Source organism: Muntiacus reevesi, chromosome X (assembly GCF_963930625.1).
Source record: "Muntiacus reevesi chromosome X, mMunRee1.1, whole genome shotgun sequence".
Taxonomy (NCBI): Eukaryota; Metazoa; Chordata; class Mammalia; order Artiodactyla; family Cervidae; genus Muntiacus; species Muntiacus reevesi.
This window is the reverse complement of record NC_089271.1, coordinates 62,764,495-62,786,848: the sequence shown is the minus strand read 5'-3', so window position 1 is coordinate 62,786,848 and position 22,354 is coordinate 62,764,495. Positions and strand designations below refer to the sequence as shown.

At 46.5% G+C, this 22,354-nt stretch overlaps 1 protein-coding gene across 1 annotated transcript; it reads left to right on the top strand.

Annotated features, from left to right (window-relative positions):
- The first annotated feature begins 14,236 nt into the window (after positions 1 to 14,236).
- On the top strand, positions 14,237 to 17,783 carry LOC136153918 (uncharacterized protein CXorf49 homolog). Its single transcript, XM_065916059.1, has 5 exons — positions 14,237 to 15,529; positions 16,161 to 16,317; positions 16,784 to 16,860; positions 17,136 to 17,181; positions 17,743 to 17,783. Exons 1-5 carry the CDS (start codon positions 14,237 to 14,239, stop codon positions 17,781 to 17,783), a joined length of 1,614 nt encoding a protein of 537 aa, XP_065772131.1.
- Positions 17,784 to 22,354: the final 4,571 nt, after the last annotated feature.

Below are 22,354 nucleotides of genomic sequence, written 5' to 3'. Positions count from 1 at the left end.
GCTGCCTCTGATCCAGGCTCCCTTCAAATTATTGCTTCAGCCCTGGGTCCTGGAACATGTGAGATTTTGTGTGCCCCCTTTAAGAGTGAAGTCTATTACCCACGGCTCACTGGCTCTCCCAAAATTAAGTCCTGCCGGCTTGAAATCCAAAAGCTCTGGGAGATCCTCTTCAAGTGAATAAATACAATTTCATTAGGAAAAATATACAAAGTACTACTACACAGAATAGGCATGAATCTCACAAATTTAACATTGATTGAAAACCCAAGAAGGAACATAGATATATTTAACACTTCCATTCATATAACTGTAAGTAGCTGTCAGCACTAACTCACAACATTATATATGTGTGTGTGTGTGTGTGTGTGTGTGTGTGTGTGTGTGTGTATTTGTATGTATATATTGTAAAATCTTTGAGGAAAAGGGAAGAAAGGATGACACAAAAGGAAGAGTGTACCTATTCTCCTTGAAGAAGGAATGGGGCTAAGATAAGACAGGGCAACTCTAGGAGTGTTGGGGGTAGCCGACACTATCCCTTTCTGTGACTTGGGGATATACACTTCATAATCAATTATTAAACTCAACGCATATATTGTGACTTTTTCTCTATCTATCTTACGTTTCACTATAATTGGAGAAAAATATAATGCCTAAGGAAATAACATCCCAGTGTAAGCATATTGTAACTATGTTCTAAGCAGAAGTAGAACCAAAGTTACTTTCTTTCTTTATAACATCTCTAACTGAGCTTAGTAATCTTATTTCATCTACATTAATAGCTATAATTTTGAGAACTCATACCTTTTTTAATAATAAAGTGATGCTTACATAATTATAATATCAATCTCACTTTTTAATAAATAGTTCATATTTGGGTAGTACATTATCATTCAGAATTTAATTGTGAACTTGTGCTGAAACTCACAGAAGTGATGTACTTGGATACAATTTCTCAGAGACTTCTCCCCTCCCCATCCACTTCCTCTCAGAGGTGGAGCACCAAGAACCTGAGAAAAAGAAATGAAGGCAAAAAACCCAGAGCGCTGTGTCTGCATTGTAATACACCGATTTGACCAGCCGAGGGCAGTATGGTTTAAGGCTGTTTGTGGGAAGGGCCAGATGCCATGCCTTTGGAGTCCCTCCTGTTCTTTGTGATTAGTCTATGAAGCCCTGAGACTGAAGAGCTTATTTGAGCCAACATGGTGGTGATGGTGCTGGTGCTGGTGGTTGGATGGGCGGCATCTCCCTTGCCCGTTTGGCACTTCTATCTTAACACCAGCCTTCACCCCTGCTCCCCGCAGCAGCAGCTCTTTTCTCCCCCTTTCTCCTCAGACAGAAACTGAGACCTCTGATGTGCTAGACTGGGTGAGCTCCCACCTTCCACTGGCACAGAAGCAGTAGGTGGGTGTGCACAACCCTTCAAGCCCTTCCTTGGTTCTTTGTAGGGGGCAAAGCTGAAAGAATTTTCCTTAAGTGTTAGCCGCCACCCCGCAGTGAGTGCCCCTGCTTTTGTTTCTAGTCTTGTGGCCCAAGTGAAGGCTCCACACTGGTTTGTGGCATTGATAGGGTCAACAGGAAGAATGTCATGTTCTTTTAAAATCTCATTGATTGATGAAATGAAACAAGAGTCATTTTCTGGGGCCACCCCTCTGCCTAAAGATAACATAACTTTTCCCATTATAAATTCTGTTCCATCTTCTAACCTGGTTGTTCGGAATTCCAGCTATTATAATTCACCTCCCTTTTAAAGGATGGACTTGAAACCGAAATTGAGGTAACATTTCTCTTGGGACTTTACCTTAAATGACTGAGTATGTAAAGGGTCTTCTCGTGCTTATCAGGGATTTTTCATCTCTTTAAACTACATGTGCTTTATTGCTAATTCTTTGACGCCATCAGAAGACATTTTGAAAAAAACAAAAATTTGTTTTGCCCATGATTTGAGGACCCAGATGCCTCAACTGATTTTTCCCGCATGGTTCCTGCCCCAGAATCACAGATGTACAGAATATTAGAGCTAGATAATCTCATGTAGAAATCTAACAGGTCTACTCCTCAGGGGTGTACAAATGAGGAATCTGAGAGTAGAGGGACAGCCCCATGGCAAGGCCAGCAGACAGTTCAACTATACCTCTTCAGTCCCCACTTTGCTGTTTGGTAGGACAGAAGCACCTCCATCGCCTCACACTCAGAACTCTTGTGTGTGTATGTTGAACTTGGTGCAGCTTCTCCCCAACCTCCTAACTGATTTGAAACAATGTAATCTGCCCCATTTGCTGTCAGTTGTTGCTAGAGCCTTGTTCCCTCACTTGAGCACCCCAGGTGAAGCAATCCCCTTCACTGCATCCACAGAATCCCTAGTGTTTTGGGGTCACTGTGGATTGCTGACTTAACAGGCCTAACACAAGGCAGAGTAAGGTAGGGCAAGCACTTGATGAGGAATCAGGAGACCTACCTCTCTCCTAACCTGCTGAAAAGCCCTTCCCCTTTCTGAACCTCTTGTTTCCCCATCTGGGAAAAGAGGAAGGTGACCTAGAACAGTGGCTCTCAACCTGGGTTCCAAGAAGTTCCTGAAATTGTGTGCAAAGTTGTGGGAGGCATGTATACAGTCTTCTTAGGAGGGTGTGTAGAGCTTCCAATAGATTCTCAAAGGAGTCCTATTATGGGCTGAATTGTGTTGCCCCCAATTTCCTTTCTTAAAGCCCTAACCCTCAATGTGACTGAATTTGGAGATGGAGCCTTTAGAGAGGTAATCAGGGTTCATTGAGGGAGCTGGTAAAGAATCTGCCCGCAATACAGGTTTTAATTCCTGTGTCGGGAAGTACCCCTGGAGAAGGGATATGCTACCCACTCTAGTATTCTTGGGCTTCCCTGGTGGCTAGACAGTAACGAACTCACCTGCAGTGTGGCACACCTGAGTTCCATCCCTGTGCTGGGAAGCTCCCCTGGAGGAGGGCATGGCAACCCACTCCAGTGTTCTTGCCTGGAGAATTCCCATGGACAGAGGACCCTGGTGTGCCGCAGTTCATGGGGTCACCAAGAGTCGGACACAACTGAGCGACCAAGCACAACACACACAGAGGTTGTAAGAGTGGGGCCCTAATCCCAAAGGACCTGGCATCCTTATAAAAGGAGGAGTTACCAGGTCTCTCGCTCGCTCTCTCTCTGTCTCCATACACACACAGAGGAAATGTCATGTGAGGAAACAGAGAGAAGGTTCCCAACTGCAATATAGCAGGAGTGCCTACACCAGGAACTGAACTTGCTGGCACCTTGATCTTGGACTTCTAGTATCCCAAACTATGAGAAACTAAACGCCTTTTGTTTAAGCCATCCAGCCTGTGGTATTTGGTTTCGTGACTGGAATAGACTAACACAGGGCCCACAACCAAAAAAAGGTTCAGAGCCATTGGACCCACTGGTTGCCAGAAACCCATCCTGGACATACATGTTTCAATACAACGTTTTTAGGTACTTGCAGATTTCTTGAGTTCTTCCTTGGAAGAGTGCAGTATATCTTTTATTGCAACGTACTTCCTTTGCTAATAGTTGCATAACACGGATTTGTATCTATATAAACCCAAAGACCAGAGTTTAAATCCTGATTCCACCACCTACTAGATGTTTGACTTTGGACAAGTTATCACATGTTTGTGCCTCGTATATAAACTAGGGGTAAGATTCGTGTCTACCTCACATGGCTGTTGTGAGAATTAAATGACATAATGCATGTATGAGGGCCTAGCACATAGTAAAGTTTCAACAGATATTAGTAGCTTTTGCGATGAAAATATAAGTAGCAGTCAGGGCTTTTTGCCCTTATAAACAGCACTGTTGTGAGCGAACTTCGTTATACACAGAGAATTTTATTTTAAAAATACTTACCTAGATTAACTAAGAGAAAAAGAGCAAAATAACTAAAATCATTAAAAAAAGAGGGGATATTACAACCAATGTGACAATAACAAACAGGATCATACAAGAATATTATGAACAATTGTGGAAAACTGGTCAATCACTTGTAAAAGAATGAAACTAGAACACTTCCTAACATGACACACAAAAATAAATTCAAAATGGATTAAAGATCTAAATTTAAGACCAGAAACTATAAAACTCCTAGAGGAGAACATAGGCAAAACACACTCCAACATAAATCACAGCAAGATCCTCTATGACCCACCTCCCAGAATATTGGAAATAAAAGCAAAAATAAACAAATGGGACCTAGTTAAACTTAAAAGCTTTTGCACAACAAAGGAAACTATAAGCAAGGTGAAAAGAAAGTCTTCAGAATGGGAGAAAATAATAGCAAATGAAGAAACAGACAAAGGATTAATCTCAAAAATATACAAGCAACTCCTGCAGCTCAATTCCAGAAAAATCAATGACCCAATCAAAAAATGGGCCAAAGATTTAAACAGACATTTCTCCAAAGAAGACATACAGATGGCTAACAAACACATGAAAAGATGCTCAACAGCACTCATTGTCAGAGAAATGCCAATCAAAACCACAGTGAGGTACCATTACACGCCAGTCAGGATGGCTGCTATCCAAAAGTGTAAAAGCAATAAATGCTGGAGAGGGTGTGGAGAAGAGGGAACCCTCTTACACTGCTGGAGGGAATGCAAACTAGTACAGCCGCTATGGAGAACAGTGTGGAGATTTCTTTAAAAACTGGAAACAGAACTGCCATATGACCCAGCAATCCCACTTCTGGGCATACACACTGAGGAAACCAGACCTGAAAGAGACACGTGCACCCCAATGTTCACCGCAGCACTGTTTATAATAGCCAGGACATGGAAGCAACCTAGATGCCCATCAGCAGACGAATGGATAAGGAAGCTGTGGTACATATACACCATGGAATATTACTCAGCCATTAAAAAGAATTCATCTTAATCAGTTCTAATGAGATGGATGAAACTGGAGCCCATTATACAGAGTGAAGTAAGCCAGAAAGATAAAGACCAATACAGCTTACTAACGCATATATATGGAATTTAGAGAGATGGTAACGATAACCCTATATGCAAAACAGAAAAAGAGACACAGATGTACAGAAGAGACTTTTAGACTCTGTGGGAGAAAGAGAGGGTGGGATGTTCTGAGAGAACAGCATTGAAACAAGTATACTATCAAGGGTGAAACAGATCACCAGTGCAGCTTGGATGCATGAGACAAGTGCTCAGGGCTGGTGAACTGGGAAGACCCAGACGGATGGGATGGAGAGGGAGGCGGGAGGGGGGATCGGGAAGGGGAACACATGTGAATCCATGGCTGATGCATGTCAATGTATGGCAAAATCCACTACAATATTGTAACGTAATTAGCCTCCAACTAATAAAAATAAATGGGAATAAAAAGAATACTATGAACAATTGTGGCAAGAAATTGGACAACCTGGAAGAAATGAATAAGTTCCTAGAAACACACAATCTACCAGAACTGAATCAAGGAGAAACAGAAAACCCAACAGACCAGTAATGAGATTGAATCGGTAATGAGAAACCTCCCCTCTGCGCCGCCCCCCGCCAAAATCAGGAACTGATAGCTTCACTGGAGAATTCCACCAAACATTCAAGGAATTCATACCAACCTTCCTCAAATGCTGCCAAAAAACTGAAGAAGAGGGAACACTTCCAAACTCACTTTATGAGGCCAGCACTATCCTGATATCAAAGGCACCAAAAGCAAAGAACACTACAGGCCGCTTTGCCGGATGAATGCAGATGCAAAACTCCTCAACAAAATACTAGCAAAACAATTCAATGGCATATTAGACGGACTATGTGCCATGGTCAAAAGGGATTTATCCCTTGGGTGCAAGGATAGTTTAACATACAAAAATCAATCAATGTAAGAAAACACATTAACAGAATGAAGGACAAAAATCACATGATCATCTCCATAGATGCATAAAAAATTCAACACTCCTTCACGAGAAAAAACAGTCAAAGAACTAGGAGTGGAAAGAAGTGACCTCGACATAAAAAAGGCCACAACTAACATCATACTCAGTGGTGAAAAACTGAAATCTCTTCTTCTAAGGTAAGGAACAAGGCAAGGATGCCTGCTCTCACTATTATGTTAGTACTCAACAACTAGAAGTAATAGCCAGAGCTGTTAGGAAAGCAAAAGAAATAAAAGGCATCCACATCAGAAAGAAGTAAAGTTATCTCTGTTGAAGATAGCATCACTTTTTACATGCAAAACGCAAAAGATTACACACACCCATACACACACACACACACACACACACACACACGCACGCACAAAACTGGTAGAACTGATAAACAAATTCAACAAAGTTGTAGGACAGAAAATCCAAAAACAATTCAGTTGTGTTACTATACACTAACAAAGAACAATTTGAAAAGGACATTAAGAATACAATTCAAGGGAGGCGGTCCTAAGAAGGCGGAGGAATAGGACGGGGAGACCACTTTCTCCCCCACAAATTCATCCAAAGAACATTTGAACGCCGAGCAAATTCCACAGAACAACTTCTGATTGCTGGCAGAGGACATCTGGCACCCAGAAAGGCAGCCCATTGTCTTCGAAAGGAGGAAGGACAAAATAGAAAAGATAAAAAGAGAGACAAAAGAGGTAGGGACGGAGATCCGTCCTGGGAAGGGAGTCTTAAAAAAGAGAGAAGTTTCCAAACACCAGGAAACACGCTCTCAGGCGTGTCTGTGGTGAGCCTTGGAATCTCAGAGGACAAAATAAGGGGGAGGAAAAATAAATAAATAATTAAAACCCACAGATTACGTGCCTAACAGCCACTTCCAGTGGAGCAGCAGCCCGGACACTCGCATCCCCCACTAGCAAGCAGGGGAGGGACAGGGAGGAGCGGGCTGCATTGCTTAGGGTAAGATCCAGGCCTGAGTGCCCTGAGGGCAATCTGAGGGGATTAGCTTGAGATAGCAACCCAGACTGTGGGGTAGCTATCCTGTGATCACGCGAAAAGCCCTAACCTAAGACATCGCCAGGCACGCTCACAGAACAAAGCACTGAGCAGAGCTAGCCGGCTGCAGACCGGCCCATCCCCCGCCGGAGACAGGCAGGCGAGGGCAGCCAGAGTCGGAAGCGGGCATTCGACCCCAGAGAGGCACCCTATACCAAATGCAAGCAGATTTCTCTGCTAACCAAGACTTCTTGGGACTCTGGAAGATCGACATCTGCTAGGAGGGTCGCAGCCAGAGACCAGCTCCCCAGAATAGACACACGGCACACCTAAGAAGGCGCACTTGTTGCACACCCAGAAAACCAAGCGGCTGGAACGGGAGAGGGGGTAAGCCGCAGCCTCCAACTGGGGGTGGATACGCGCGCCAAGCCCCTGGTCACCTGAGCTGCTCGGGCCTGGGTCGGGCGCAAAACCAGGTCCAACCAAGTCTGCGCCTTTGTGCAGTACCTGAGAACCTGAACCTGAGCAGCTTAGGCCTCAGAAGTGCATGTAAACCAGAGTCTGCATCAGACAGTTCCCGGCAGAGCAACCTAGAGTCTGGGCAGTGTAGACTGGGGAAGCACACACGGGGTGAGCGGGGGCAAACCCTGTGTGGCTGAATCACTGTGAGCACACGCCAGTGATATTTGTTCACAGTGTTCCTCCCTCCCCAAAGCACGACTAAACAAGCGAGCCTAAAAAAAAAAAAAAAAAAAAAAAGGAAATAAAAGGGAACACCACCGCGCCCCTTGGAGCAGGGCAGAAATTAGACACTGAAGAGACCAGCAAACAGAAGCTAAAATAAACAGAGGGAACCGCTTTGGAAGTGACAGGTGCAATAGATTAAAACCCTGGAGTTAGCACCGGCTACATAGGAAGGGGCCTATAGACCTTGAGAAATATAAGCCAGACCAAGGAGCTCTCTGAAGATGAACTGACCCCACACTGTCCGCAACAGCTCCAGAGAAAGTCTCAGATATATTTTTACTATTATCATTTTTTAAATTAGAAAAAAAATTAAAATAAAAAAATTTTATTTTTTACTTTGTTGTCTTTTTTATTTTATTTTATCTTTTTATTTTTAAGTTCCCATTATTCCTTTAATTTTCATTTTTATAACCTAACATTACCTTGCCAAAAAAAGACCCTATTTTTAAAACAAACTTCACATATACATATTTTATAATTTCTCTTACTTTGTCTTTTGTTTGTTTGTTCACTGGTTTGATTTTTTGCTTTTTTTCCTCTTTTTTTGCATTTTTCCTTTTTCTTTTTAAAAAAAAATACTGTAGTTTTGGTAATTTAACCTCTACTCAGGATTTTTAATCTTTGCTTTTTTGGTATTGGTTATCAGCTTTGTACCTTTAAGAACCCAATCTTCAGTACCCATTTTTACCTGGGAGCAGGATCACTGGCCTGATTGCTCTCTCCCCGTTTCTACTCTCCTTTTACTCCACCAGGTCGCCTCTATCTCCCCCACCCCCTTTTCTTGTCTACCCAACTTGGTGAATCTCTTTGTATGTTCCAGGCTGTGGAGAACACTTAGGGACCTGATTACTGACTGGATCTGTCTCTCTCCTTTTGATTCCCCCTTTGATCCTCCTGGCTGCCTCTGTCTCCTTCCTCCCTCTTCTCCTCTCTGTGTAACTCAGTGAAACTCTCCGAGGGGTCCAGACTGTGGAGAGCACATAGGGAAGCGATAACTGGCTAGCTTGCTCTCTCCCCTTTTGACACCCCTTCTGCTCCTCCTGGTCAGCTTTTTAACTCCCTCTTCTCTCTTCTCTTCTCCACGTAACTCTGTGTACCTCTCCGGGTGTCCCTCACTGTGGAGAAACTTTCCATCATTAACCTAGATGTTTTATCATTGGCGCTGTATAGATGAAGAAGTCTTGAGGCTACTGTACGAATAAGACTGAAAACCAGTGGCAGGAGACTTAAGTCCAAATCCTGAGACTACCGGAGAACTCCTAAATCCAGGGAACATTAAACGATAGGAGCTCATCAAACGCCTGCATACCTACACTGAATCCTAGCACCACCCAAGGGCCAACAAGCTCCAGAGCAAGACGTACCAGGCAAATTCTCCAGCAACACAGGAACATAATCCCGAGCCTCAATATACAGGTTGACCAAAGCTACGCCAAACCCAATGACATCTCCAAACTTATTACCGGACACTTCATTGCACTCCAGAGAGAAGAAATCCAGCTCCACCCACCAGAACACTGACACAAGCTTCCCTAGCCAGAAAACCTTGACAAGCCACCTGTCCAACGCCACCCACAGCAAGGAACCTCCACAATAAAGAGGAAACACCAATTGCCAGAATACAGAAAGGCCACCCCAAACACAGCAATATACACAAGACGAAAAGGCAGAGAAATACGCAGCAGGTAAAGGAACGGGATAAATGCCCACCAAACCAAACAACAGAGGAAGAGATAGGGAATCTACCCGATAAAGAATTCCAAATAATGATAGTGAAAATGATCCAAAATCTTGAAAGCAAATTGGAGTTAGAGATAAATAGCCTGGAGACAAGGATCGAGAAGATGCAAGAAAGGTTTAACAAAGACCTAGAAGAAATAAAAAAGAGTCAATATATACTGAATAATGCAGTAAATGAGATCAAAAACACTCTGCAGGGAATCAGCAGTAGAAGAACGGAGACAGAAGATAGGATAAGTGAGGTAGAAGATAGAATGGTAGAAATAAATGAAACAGAGAGGAGAAAAGAGAAGAATTAAAAGAAATGAGGAGAATCTCAGAGACCTCTGGGACAACGTGAAACGCCCCAACATTCGAATCATAGGAGTCCCAGAAGAAGAGGACAAAAAGGAAGACCATGAGAAAATACTTGAGGAGATAATAGTTGAAAACTTCCCTAAAGTGGGGAAGGAAATAATCACCCAAGTCCAAGAAACCCAGAGAGTCCCAAACAGGATAAACCCAAGACGAAACACCCCAAGACACATATTAAACAAATTAAAAAAGATCAAACACAAAGAACAAATATTAAAAGCAGCAAGGGAAAAACACAAATAGCTCACAAGAGGATTCCCATAAGGATAACAGCTGATCTTTCAACAGAAACTCTTCAGCCCAGAAGGGAATGGCAGGACATACTTAAAGTGATGAAAGAAAATAACCTACAGCCCAGATTACTGTGCCCAGCAAGGATCTCATTCAAATATGAAGGAGAAATCAAAAGCTTTACAGACAAGCAAAAGCTCAGAGAGTTCAGCACCACCATACCAGCTCTCCAACAAATGCTAAAGGATCTTCTCGAGACAGGAAACACAGAAAAGATGTATAAACTCGAACCCAAAACAATAAACGGGATCATACTTATCAATGATTACCTGAAATGTAAATGGGTTGAATGCCCCAACCAAGAGAGAAAGACTGACTGAATGGATACAAAAGCAAGACCCCTATATATGTTGTCTACAAGCGACCCACCTCAAAACAAGGGACACATACAGACTGAAAGTGAAGGGCTAGAAAAAGATATTCCATACAAATAGAGACCAAAAGAAAGCAGGAGTCGCAATACTCATATCAGATAAAATAGACTTTAAAACAAAGGCTGTACAAAGAGATAGAGATGGACACTACATAATGATCAAAGGATCAATCCAAGAAGAAGATACAACAATCATAAATATATAGGCGCCCAACACAGGAGCACCACAATATGTAAGACAAATGTTAACAAGTATGAGAGTGGAAATTAACAATAACACAATAATAGTGGGAGACTTGTTGTGGAGTAATTAGCCTCCAACTAATAAAAATAAAAAAAATATAGTGGGAGACTTTAACACCCCACTCACGCCTATGGATAGATCAACTAAACAGAAAATTAACAAGGAAACAGAAACTTTAAATGATACAATAGACCAGTTAGACTTAATTGATAGTTATAGGACATTTCACCCCAAAACAATGAATTTCACCTTTTTCTCAAGCGCACACGGAAACTTCTCCAGGATAGATCACATCCTGGGCCATAAATCTGGCCTTGGTAAATTCAAAAGAAAATGAAATCATTCCAAGCATCTTTTCTGACCTCAATGCGGTAAGATTAGATGTCCATTACAGGAGAAAAACTATTCAAAATTCCAACACATGGAGGCTGAACAACACGTTGCTGAACAACCAACAAATCACGGAAGAAATCAAAACAGAAATCAAAAGATGCATAGAAACAAATGAAAATGAAAACACAACAACCCAAAACCTATGGGACACTGTAAAAGCAGTGCTAAGGGGAAGGTTCACAGCAATACAGGCATACCTCAAGAAGCAAGAAAGAAGCCAAATAAATAACCTAACTCTACACCTAAAGCAGCTTGAAAAGGAAGAAATTATGAACCCCAGGGTTAGTAGAAGGAAAGAAATCTTAAAAATTAGGGCAGAAATGAATGCACAAGAAGCAAAAGAGACCATAGCAAAAATCAACAAAACCAAAAGCTAGTTCTTTGAGAAGGTATATAAAATTGACAAACCATTAGCCAGACTCATCAAGAAACAAAGGGAGAAAAATCAAATCAACAAAATTAGAAATGAAAATGGAGAGATCACAACAGACAGCACAAAAATTCAAAGAATCATAAGACACTATTATCAGGATCTATATGCCAATAAAATGGACAACTTGGAAGAAATGGACAAATTCTTAGAAAAGTATAACTTTCCAAAATCGAACCAGGAAGAAATACAAACTCTCAAGAGACACATCACAAGCACGGAAAATGAAACTATAATCAGAAATCTTCCAACAAACAAAAGCCCAGGACCAGACGGCTTCACAGCTGAATTCTACCAAAAATTTAGAGAAGAGCTAATACCTATCCTACTCAAACTCTTCCAGAAAATTGCAGAGGAAGGTAAACTTCCAAACTCATTCTATGAGGCCACCATCACCCTAATTCCAAAACCAGAGAAAGACGCCAGAAAAAAAAGAAAACTACAGGCCAATATCACTGATGAACATAGATGCAAAAATCCTTAACAAAATTCTAGCAAACAGAATCCAACAACATATTAAGAAGATCATACATCATGACCAAGTGGGCTTTACCCCAGGAATGCAAGGATTCTTTAATATCTGCAAATCAATCAATGTAATCCACCACATTAACAAATTGAAAAATAAAAACCATATGATTATCTCAATAGATGCAGAAAAATCCTTTGACAAAATTCAACATCCATTTATGATAAAAACTCTCCAGAAAGTAGGCATAGAAGGAACATACCTCAACATAATAAAAGCTATATATGACAAACCCTCAGCAAACAGTATCCTCAATGGTGAAAAATTGAAAGCATTTCCCCTAAAATCAGGAACAAGACAAGGGTGCCCACTCTCACCACTACTATTCAACATAGTTTTGGAAGTGTTGGCCACAGCAATCAGAGCAGAAAAAGAAATAAAAGGAATCCAGATAGGAAAAGAAGTGAAACTCTCACTGTTTGCAGATGACATGATCCTCTACATAGAAAACCCTAAAGACTCTACCAGAAAATTACTAGAGCTAATCAATGAATAGAGTAAAGGTAGAGGATGTAAAATTAACACACAGAAATCCCTTGCATTCCTATGCACTAACAAACAGAAACCAGGAGGAGATATTAAGGAAGCAATGCCATTCACCATTGCAACACAAAGAATAAAATACTTAGGAGTATATCTACTTAACGAAACAAAAGGCCTATACATAGAAAATTATAAAACACTGATGAAAGAAATCGAAGAGGACACAACTAGATGGAGAAAGTCCAGGGTATCTGAGGTGGTTAATTTTATGTGTCAGCTTGACTGGTACACAGAGTGCCTAGATATTTAGTCAAATATTATTCTGGATGTTTCCGTAGTGTGCTTTTCCATATTAACATTTAAATCAGTCAAATGGATAAGACAGATTTCCCCCTGATAAAGTGGGTGGGTTTTACCTAATCAGTTGATAGTCTGATTAAACAAAAAAGCAAACTTTCCTCATGCAAGAGAAGTCCTCCTGCGAGAAAGCCTTTGGACCTGGGACATCAGCTTCTTTTCCTGCCTTTAGACCCAAACCGAAATATCAACTCTATTGGTTTGGTTCTTAGGCCTTCTAACCTGGACTAGAGCTAAACCACTGGCTCTTCTGAGTCTCCAGCTAGCCACCTCACCCCCTAGATTTTGGGACTTACCAGCCGCTATAATTGAATGAGTCAATTCTTTTACACACACACAGACACAGACACACACACTCCACTGAATCTGTTCTTCTAACACACTACCCAGAGTGATCTACAGATCCAATGCAAACTCTGTCATAATCCCAATAGCATGCTTTACAGAAATAGAAAAACTCATCCTAAAATTTAAGTAGAATCTAAAGAGATCCTTAATAGGGAAAACAACTTGGACAAAGAAAAAGTAGAGAACTCCAACTTCCTGATTTCAAAACATTACAAAGCTACACTAATGAAAACTGTGTGTTACTGCCATATTAACAAATAGATCAATGGAGTAAAATAGAGATCTTAGCAATAAACCCTCACTTTTAGAAGATATGCCAGGCAGTGGACTTCCTGATAGAGGGGAAAACATAGCTTTTTTAGATCTTTGAATCAAAGCAGGGACTCTGGAGTCAGATTGCTTGGCTTCAATTCTACCACTGATCCCCATGGGCCAAATGACCGTGGGTCAGTGGCTGAACCTTAGTCTGCTAATCATTAGTACTAGGGTCCTGGGAGCGTCACAAAGAACCACTACTACTTACATACAGCACTTAGAAGAGTGCCGGGCACGGGGTCTCTGCTGTATAAGTTGCTTTTCACAGATTCTGCGAAATTACCTCCCAAATGGATTTCTTGCACCACCGCCACAGAGGTTTGCCGCTAAACTCTCCCACTCTCGGAATCGTTAAGCACTTGGAGGAGGTGGGACGAGAGGCTTGACAGAGGTATACTCGCAGCGTCACATTCACCCGCCAACTCGCCAACTGCCCGGACGGCCCTTGGACTTGGCAGCAAGCCAGAGGAGGCCCTCGACCCCATTGGTTACACCTCGAGGGGACGGCCAAACAAGGCGCGTGCTGGTTGGCAGGAACCGGACCAATGAGGAGGCGGCAGGGCTGGCGCGCTGAAAACCTCGCGTCATTTGCGGCCATCTCCAGCATGCTTGACGGCGAGCTCCAGACGCCGCCCGCCACACCTGCCCTGACCGCCGCCACCGCGACCCGGTTGATAAATGGTCGCCGCCCCTGATCCGGCGGCCACCCAGATCGCGACATGAGCTCCCCAGATGATGAGGTGTCTGTTTCGGGAGCGGGTTTCGGCTCAGAGTGCGGGGAGCAGACCAGCGGCCTTGAGGCCGGCTCCATAGCCCCGCGGGGACCCGGCCCCAGCCCAGAGCCTGGGGCACCACGAAGCGGCGAAGGTGAGGGCGGGAATGGCTTCCCAGACCCTGAGGGCTTCGAGTCAGAGCGGGAGGTGCTGGAAGCCGGAGGGCCGGTGCTGCAGGGCCGCGAACGCCGGCCTGGCTCCCTGGCCGACGACCAGGGGGACGCCCTGCAGCTGGCTGACGAGTCAGTGGCGGCCATCCTGCAGCAGCTGGCCGACCTGAACGACGTGCTGGGCACCCGCAGATACCTGTCCCAGGAGAGCTCCGCGGTCGGCGAAGTGTCTGCCTTGCGGGACCTCGAGGCGCGACCCCGCAGTCGAGGCGGTGCCGCCCAGAGGTGTGGGGAGGCCGCACAGGCTGAGGCTGGCCCTCTCCGGGTCGGCGGGCCCAAGGCAGGCCGGGCCTGGGGGAACCCTAAGAAAGGCACTAAGAGTAGGTTGAACGTGGCTGTGAATTGCCAGTGGCCTCCGTCAGAAAGCACAGCCGGGCTGCTGTCCGACCCCGAGTCCTCCGATGAATTCAGTAAGATAGAGCGGATGAGGGTGAGCATTTATCCCAAAGACGGAGGCCAGGCCAAGCTCAACAGCCCCGAAGATCCTGGGAACACACCCAGACGCTTGCATGTCCAAGGCAGGGAGAATCTCCTTAATGTGCCAGACTCTTGCCTATCCTCGATTCCGCGAGGATTAATTTCGGTTGTGGAAAGGCAGGGCAGGCAGGGCGATGCAGAGCAGGAGGACACCTCTCCCCCTAGAAAAATGCAGAGCATGCTCTGGGGGAAGGGGGGCATCCTGTCCAGCTACCCGGGAGTGGCAGTAGCATCAGCTCCTGCAGCTGCCACTACAGGCAGCCTGCCGCGGCCCACTCCTAGAAGGAAGGGGGTCCAGGAGAAGAAGTCCCTTGGGGGCGTCTCCAAACCTGCCGTGGGGAGAATCTTCCCTTCCTGGGGGCAAAGAATCTCGGCCACTCCCCTGCAACCGGCCACCTTCTCCCCAATTTCTGGCATCCCGCTGCTCCGGAGGTCCAAGAAGGAGGCCTTGGTCCCTTGGGGAGCTGAAGAGTCCAAGCACACCCGTGCTGGGAAGAAACCCGTGGCTAGGCGGGCCCGGGAGTCGGTGGCAGCAATGGCGGTGTCGGGAGAAGACAACGATCCAAATAGAGACCCATTCCCAAAGGGCCAAGTGAGTAGGCCAGGCCCCTCCTCTCTCCTCACTCTTCCCCCTCCCACCCTCCCCACAACACAGGTCTTCACCCCTTGCTCCTTCTCTCCATCCCTCAGGGGTTGTCATTGGGTGACCCTCAGTCACTGGGTCATCAGGATGCCAGATTGGGGTCCTTTTACTAGGGACAAACGTTAAGGTAGCACTTTGGGTGTGCTGGGCTCGGTTTTCCACCCTTGGCCTGTTTCCAGCCTCCTCCACGAGGCTGGGGCTGGAGTGGACGGGAGAGCTGGTAGCTGAATTGATTTGCGGGGACCCCTTAAAAGCTTCACAGAGCTTCAGTGTTTAGTCGCATCACTTTCCTGAATCCTACTTGCTAGGTCTTCCCCAAACCTTCCTTGCAGGGACCCCAGGTTTCTCAGTGACACAATGCTGTCCCCAGCTCAGCTCTACCTGCTGACCTGGGGCTGACGGACAGAGAATGTGCTAAAGAGATCAGCCTTTCAATTCTCTTTCCAATTCCCTGCCTCAGCTCCGTCTTGAATCACATGAGCTCTCCCACACACAGGCATAGACATATAAATGCACTGGTACACACACGCGTGCACGTGCACACACACACTTAAGATCAGTGAGAAATCTGTCTTTCTAGCTGACCACTGACAGGCCATGGTCATCTTGTCCATGGGTGCATCATGGAGAACCCAGTAGCACCAATCTCATCATCAGAGGCACACAGTATTCAGGAAACTCAGAGCCCGTGGCCATGAACAAGGGAGAAGTCATGCCCAGAGGGCCTGGCCCCTCAGGTGAGTGTCCTGGGTTTTGATATGGGGGGAGGTGGCCAGGGGTGAGGGCAGAAACCTCTGTCTCTGACTCTCTCTCTCTCTCTCTTCTGGGGGCTCAGCCTTGCTCTCAGGACGCTTCACCCATGGGAAAAAGGGTGTCAACTCTGGGCGTAGGCTGTAGGCTATTAGCCTTTTCTGTGAAGTGCTGTTCGCCCACATTGCTCTCCCAGGTGCTGGCTGTGGCGGCCACTCTGGGAGGTTCGAACCCAGAACAACAGCCTTTGGCAACCATTGAGGTGAAATGGCTGTCCCTGAGGTGTAGGAGGGGCAGGTCCAGAGAGAAGGTTTGTGCTGCCTGCCGGGCGGAGCAGGGGACGCTTGCTGCTAGCAGAGGGTGGTACTGCCTCACCTCACGTTAGACCTGGCTTGGCACTTTGCACCTCACTGGGAACCTGGGAAGCTGGATTGTGTGTCCTTTCCCTCTCAGGTGACCGGGAACCAACTGACCATCCCCCAAGACGGAAAAGGCAGCAGCAGCCACCCGGAAGGCAGGGCTGTCCTCGGGTAATGCTTCTTCTGGCTCCTGGAAATGCACACCCAAACCCCATGGTGGGATCTGAGTCCAAGTGCAACTGATATTTGTGGGCCCCCCACCCCCATCCCATCCCTGTCCTACACCCCAGGGAGGGAGCCCACCTCCTTTCCCCTGAGGAAAGTCTTTCCCTTGCCAGTCTAGACACCTGGTTTGGGATGGAGGGCCCGGGGGAGAGGAGAGGAGGAGGAGAGGGGAGGCGGGTGTATACTAACCATTTCTCTTCCTCCTGTGTCTGCTGGCCTAGTGTCTGGTGCTACAGAGAGAAATAGACGACCTTAAGGATCAACTTGGTATGAGGAGCCAGGGACAGAGAGCAGCGGGTTCTTAGTGCAGAATCGGGGTGGTCCCTTGGGGTGGGGTGGGCTGCAGGTGCCGAGGGCCTCGTAGGGATCAGCGTTCCTGTGGGGAGGAGAACCTATCAAGCCTGTCGCTGGAGCGTGCGGTGCATATTCAGCTGCGGATGTGGACAAGTAGCAAAGTACTGCGTGGACTGTGTGCACACTCTGCCAGCCAGGAAGTCCTAGAGACCTCCTTCTGATAGGACTTTAGAGATGCCTTGTTGATCTGGTGTGGCCTCTAAGAGTCTTGCTGGATTGTTTACGAGACAGTTTTTGAATGGTTTGTGCGTGGCCCCAAGCTTGAGAGCTGCTGGCACATTTTGTTTCCTTTTAGGAAATGGCTCCACATTAAATTCCGTTGGCGGGGAGTGATCAGGCCCAGAGCTCTTTGCATTGGGGCTGGGGGTATGTGCGTTTCAGGTTGCAGGGCTAGGTGGTTCCCCACCGGGACAGGGGCACAGGCTTCTATGTCCGTCTGTCTGGAGCACCTGTTTATGCCTCTCCCTGTTGCAGCCTCCATGCGGTACCTGGCTGACAAGTTCCAGATCGTTTGAAGTGAGTGTTACACACTGCATACCCCTTCCCACAATGCTGGCTGTTGAGCAGGGCTGTGGGCTGCCCCGGCTTGAGGCTCTTCCCTGACTCTGCTGTCTTACAGGTTGAGTCCAGTATCTTCCTGCAAGAGGAGCAGCTGTTACCTCCGGGGCTGGCGAGCTGTGGCCAAGCTTGCTGCCTCTCATTCTGCCTCCACCAGGGCATCCTCTGCCCCTTGTTTTGTCCCCTCTCAGCCCAGTGTCACAGCAGTTTTTGATTAAAGGACTTCTCATGTTCTTTGTACTGCCCTTTCTCTGGGGGGTAGGGGTTGGGGGAGTGGTGGGGCAAGGCCTGGTGAGGAGCAACTCCGTATCATAGCCTGTTGCAGAGCAGTACCTCTGGCATCCTGTGGTGGGGTCTCTCGGTCAGCCTCTTCTACCATCCAGGCCATCAGGGCAACGGAGTGCCCCCAGTCTGGGTTTACTGAGGGCCTTGACTGGCCACATTGGCACATCCTCCCATCCCCCTAAAGGCCCTCTTCTAGTTCGCTAAACACCCTCCTGTGGAATTTGCCGGTTCCCATCCATTGCTGACATTCTGCCTCCCCGTTGGAAGGAACACATGACCCCCTTACAGAGCTCCAACCCATCCTCCTGCCTCACTGGACTCATGGTCCTACTTACCCTGACCACTCTCTTTTCCTGTTGGAGCACCCTCGATCCCTTCCCTGACTTGCCATTGGTGACTTTGCCTGCACGTGTAGTTCAGCAGGTGGAAACAGGCAGAGGTGCCCTCATCTCTCCCTTCCCAGGCTCTGCCCTCTCATTGGAGTCCCTACTGCGCGTACCATCCCCACCCCTGCCCCAGTCCCACCTTGCACGCTGGAACCTGCACACAGTCCTCCTCTCCTCTTTAGCCCTCACCCCTGAGACGCAAGCGCCAATAGTTTCACTTCTCCTTCTTTGGATTCAATAAGGGGCTTGGGCATGAAGCCTGGACCCAGTGACCTGGGGAGCAGGAGAGAAGGTATAGGCAACACAGGAGACAGGCTAGGCTCTGGACTAGAGGTCAGGAGATGCATCTGTTTGGTGCCAACCTGGGTCAGACTGCACCCTGGCGGCTAGAGATGGATGGTGGAGTCCTCAGTGTTTTCACATCCTCCCTGCCCTAGCCAGCTGACCACCCTCGCCGCCAGCCTGAGCCTCTCTATACCCTTGAGTGGAAATGGGCCCAATCACGCTCTATGGCAAGTGTGGTTAGTAAGTCTCTGTTCTTGCAGGGTCCCTATCAAATACCGTTTGACCAGACCCATGACACAGATCTTCCAACAAATGATATTTCCCAGAGTATCCCAGCTCAGTATCCTGGACTACATCTTTAGGGCACATGACAATGAGTCTGAACTCTGTGTTCAATTCCCCCCTCGCTGGAATTTGGGGAGCACTTTGTTTCCCTCAGCCAGCACTCCAGGACTGGGCCAGACTGAGACTCAGAGAGACAGATCTGTGTTTAAGTGAACTGAGGGTAGGGTCGGCCTGACAGCATTCCTGAAAGACCAGGGTTTTATTACACAAAAGTGGGTATGATGGTAGGTAGCACATTCAGAGTTGGTGCCTGGACATCTCTCTGTGTGAATAAAAGTCAGCTAGGATAAGGCCCTTGAGGCAGAAAATGTAGAGACTTGTCCAGCTTCTGTAAGGCACTGAGTGAGCTGAAGCAAGTGTTGGATCCCCGATATTCAAGGGGTATTGTTACATTCCCAAAATGTAGGAGGGGGATGATGCAGGGGTCACCAAACCTCAGGACAGGGTGTTGGGACTCTGACAGAGTTGGAGTGGCTGGAGGAGGCCCTGAATCCTACCTTGCCATTCTATGATATCTGCCAACTGCTGAGGGTGTGGATGACTGAAAATGGGAAGAGTGGCTCTGGAGAGTACCAGGGATATCGCTGCTCATCTTAGAAACAGGAGACCCCAACATGAGTTACTCGAGGCAGGGGCAAGAAGGGTGCCACGAGGAAGCGAATTTAGGAGTGACTGCACCTGGACAATGGGGAGCACTTCGCCCATATTCTCACGTTGATTCCCTTCCAGGCCTCTTGGCATGAGGCCAGGTGGACAGACTACGTGTGGGTGGAACAGTCAGAGACCTCATGATAAGAAAAGAACATGCGCGGGACTTACTCCTTCCACTCAGACCCCTCCCTGGAAGTTGGTCTCGATCACTTAGTTTAGAGCTGATCCAGTGGTGATTGCCTGGTAGTGTAGCCCATCTCGCTGTTGTCTGCGTGAGTAAATTTGGCAGAGACCGTCCAGCTGAGGTCTCTGCCGACCGAGACATGTAGGTAAGTTGTGCTCAGGGAGAAGACCAGCACCAGCATCAGCAACACACTTGGGCAGAGAGGGGCCTGGGACTTTGGTCACCAGGGTGAGGAAGTGGAGGAGCTCATGGAAGTGGAGGTGCGAGGGTGTGAACACAATCCCTCGTTCACTTTTTACCAGGCTCCCTTCCCTCCTCTGAGCACACAGCTCAGACCAACTACCTCACTATAATGTTGCTGGAAACCTAGATATCACAGGCCTTGGCTCAGCCCCAAGCCTTCCACTTCCAGTGGGAAATCCGTGGCAGGGCCTGAGGCATAGGTTAAAGAAATCCATCTGGGCGCCAGGGGGTAGGAGGAATGCAGAATCCCGGCCTCATTCAGTGCACCTTGTTCCCTTTCCCCCTTATGCCCCTTCTCCATCCTGGGCGACAGTGACAGCTGCTTTGGAGAGCCCTAGGCCCCATCCTGCCTGATTCTGCTACCTGTCCAACACCTGGGAAGATGCTCCCTCCCCATCACATCCACACCCCACCAGCACCAGTCCCAGGTCTACCTCTTTCTCTGGATTCTTGAAGGAGATTGGCACAAACAAAGAAGGTAGAGTAGGTTAGTCCTGAAGAGGGAATCTCGGGTGGTGAGCACAGTAATTTTGCCACAAAATGTCCAAGTCCTAATCCTTGCAGTTGGCTTTTATTTTCCTTTGTGCGGTAACAGTGGGTTATGCTTGCAGATGCAGTAAAGGCTGCTACTCAGCTGACTTAATGTGAGGTGAGTCTCACCTGCATTGGCCAGATTTGCCCGGGCACACTGGGGCTGCCAGATTTTCCACCTTGACTATCCCTGGGTAACTATCCCAGTCCCTAGCCTGTCCCAGTGTTTGAATGACTGTGTTGTTCTTGGTGCCCTTGTGCTTGTGCAATAGTGAAGGCCTGGTAAGTACTGCTCAGATGCAGATGAAGAACAGACCTGTAGTTTTGAACCCCCCTTTTGTTCCAATCCAATCACTTCTTCCTCCCTAGTCCTCTTGAGTTATCTGCCAGCTTGACTTTTACAATGATGATTCACCTTTGTTTAAATTAATTGATTAGTCAATTTTCCTTTACAACATTGTATTGGTTTGCCATACATTGACTGAATCCGCCACGGGTGTGCATGTGTTCCCCATCATGATCCCCCCTCCCACCTCCCTCCCCATCCCAGTACACCAGCCCCGAGCATCCTGTATCATGCATCAAACCTGGACTGGCGATTCGTTTCACATTGATAATTTACATGTTTCAGTGCCATTCTCCCATAGCATCCCACCCTCGCCCTCTCCCATAGAGTCCAAAAGACTGTTCAATGCATCTGTGTGTCATTTGCTGTCTCGCATACAGGGTTACTGTTTCTTCTTTCTAAATTCCCTATATATACATTAGTGTACTGTATTGGTGTTTTTCTTTCTGGCTTTCTTCACTCTGTATAATGGGCTCCAGTTTCATCCACCTCATTAGAACTGATTCAAATGTATTCTTTCTAATAGTTGAGTACTATTCCATGGTGTATATGTACCACAGCTTTCTTATCCATTCGTCTGCTGATGGACATCTAGGTTGTTTCCATGTCCTGGCCACTATAAACAGTGCTGTGATGAACATTGGGGTGCATGTGTCTCTTTCAGGTCTGGTTTCCTCAGTGTGTATGCCCAGCAGTGGGATTGCTGTGTCATATGGCAGTTCTATTTCCTGTTTTTTAAGGAATCTCCACACTGTTCTCCATAGTGGTTGCACTAGTTTGCATTCCCACCAACAGTGTAAGAGGGTTCCCCTTTCTCCACACCCTCTCCAGCATTTATAGCTTGTACACTTTAGATAGCTGCCGTTCTGATTGGTGTGAAATGGTACCTCCTTGTGGTTTTGATTTGCATTTCTCTGATAATGAGTGCTGTTGAGCATCTTTGCATGTGTTTGTTAGCCATCTGTATGTCTTCTTTGGAGAAATGGCTGTTTAAATCTTTGGCCCACTTTTTGATTGGGTCGTTTATTTTTCTGGAATCGAGCTGCAGGAGTTGCTTGTATATTTTTGAGATTCATTCTTTGTCCGTTGCTTCATGTGCTGTTATTTTTTCTCATTCTGAAGGCTGTTATTTTTTCTGTTATTTTTTCTCATTCTTTTCACCTTGTTTATAGTTTTCTGAGTTGTGCAGAAGCTTTTAATTTTAATTAGGTCCCCACAGGGACAGGGGCATTAAGTATTAAAACGTTATGTTTCGATAATTACTCTAAATGT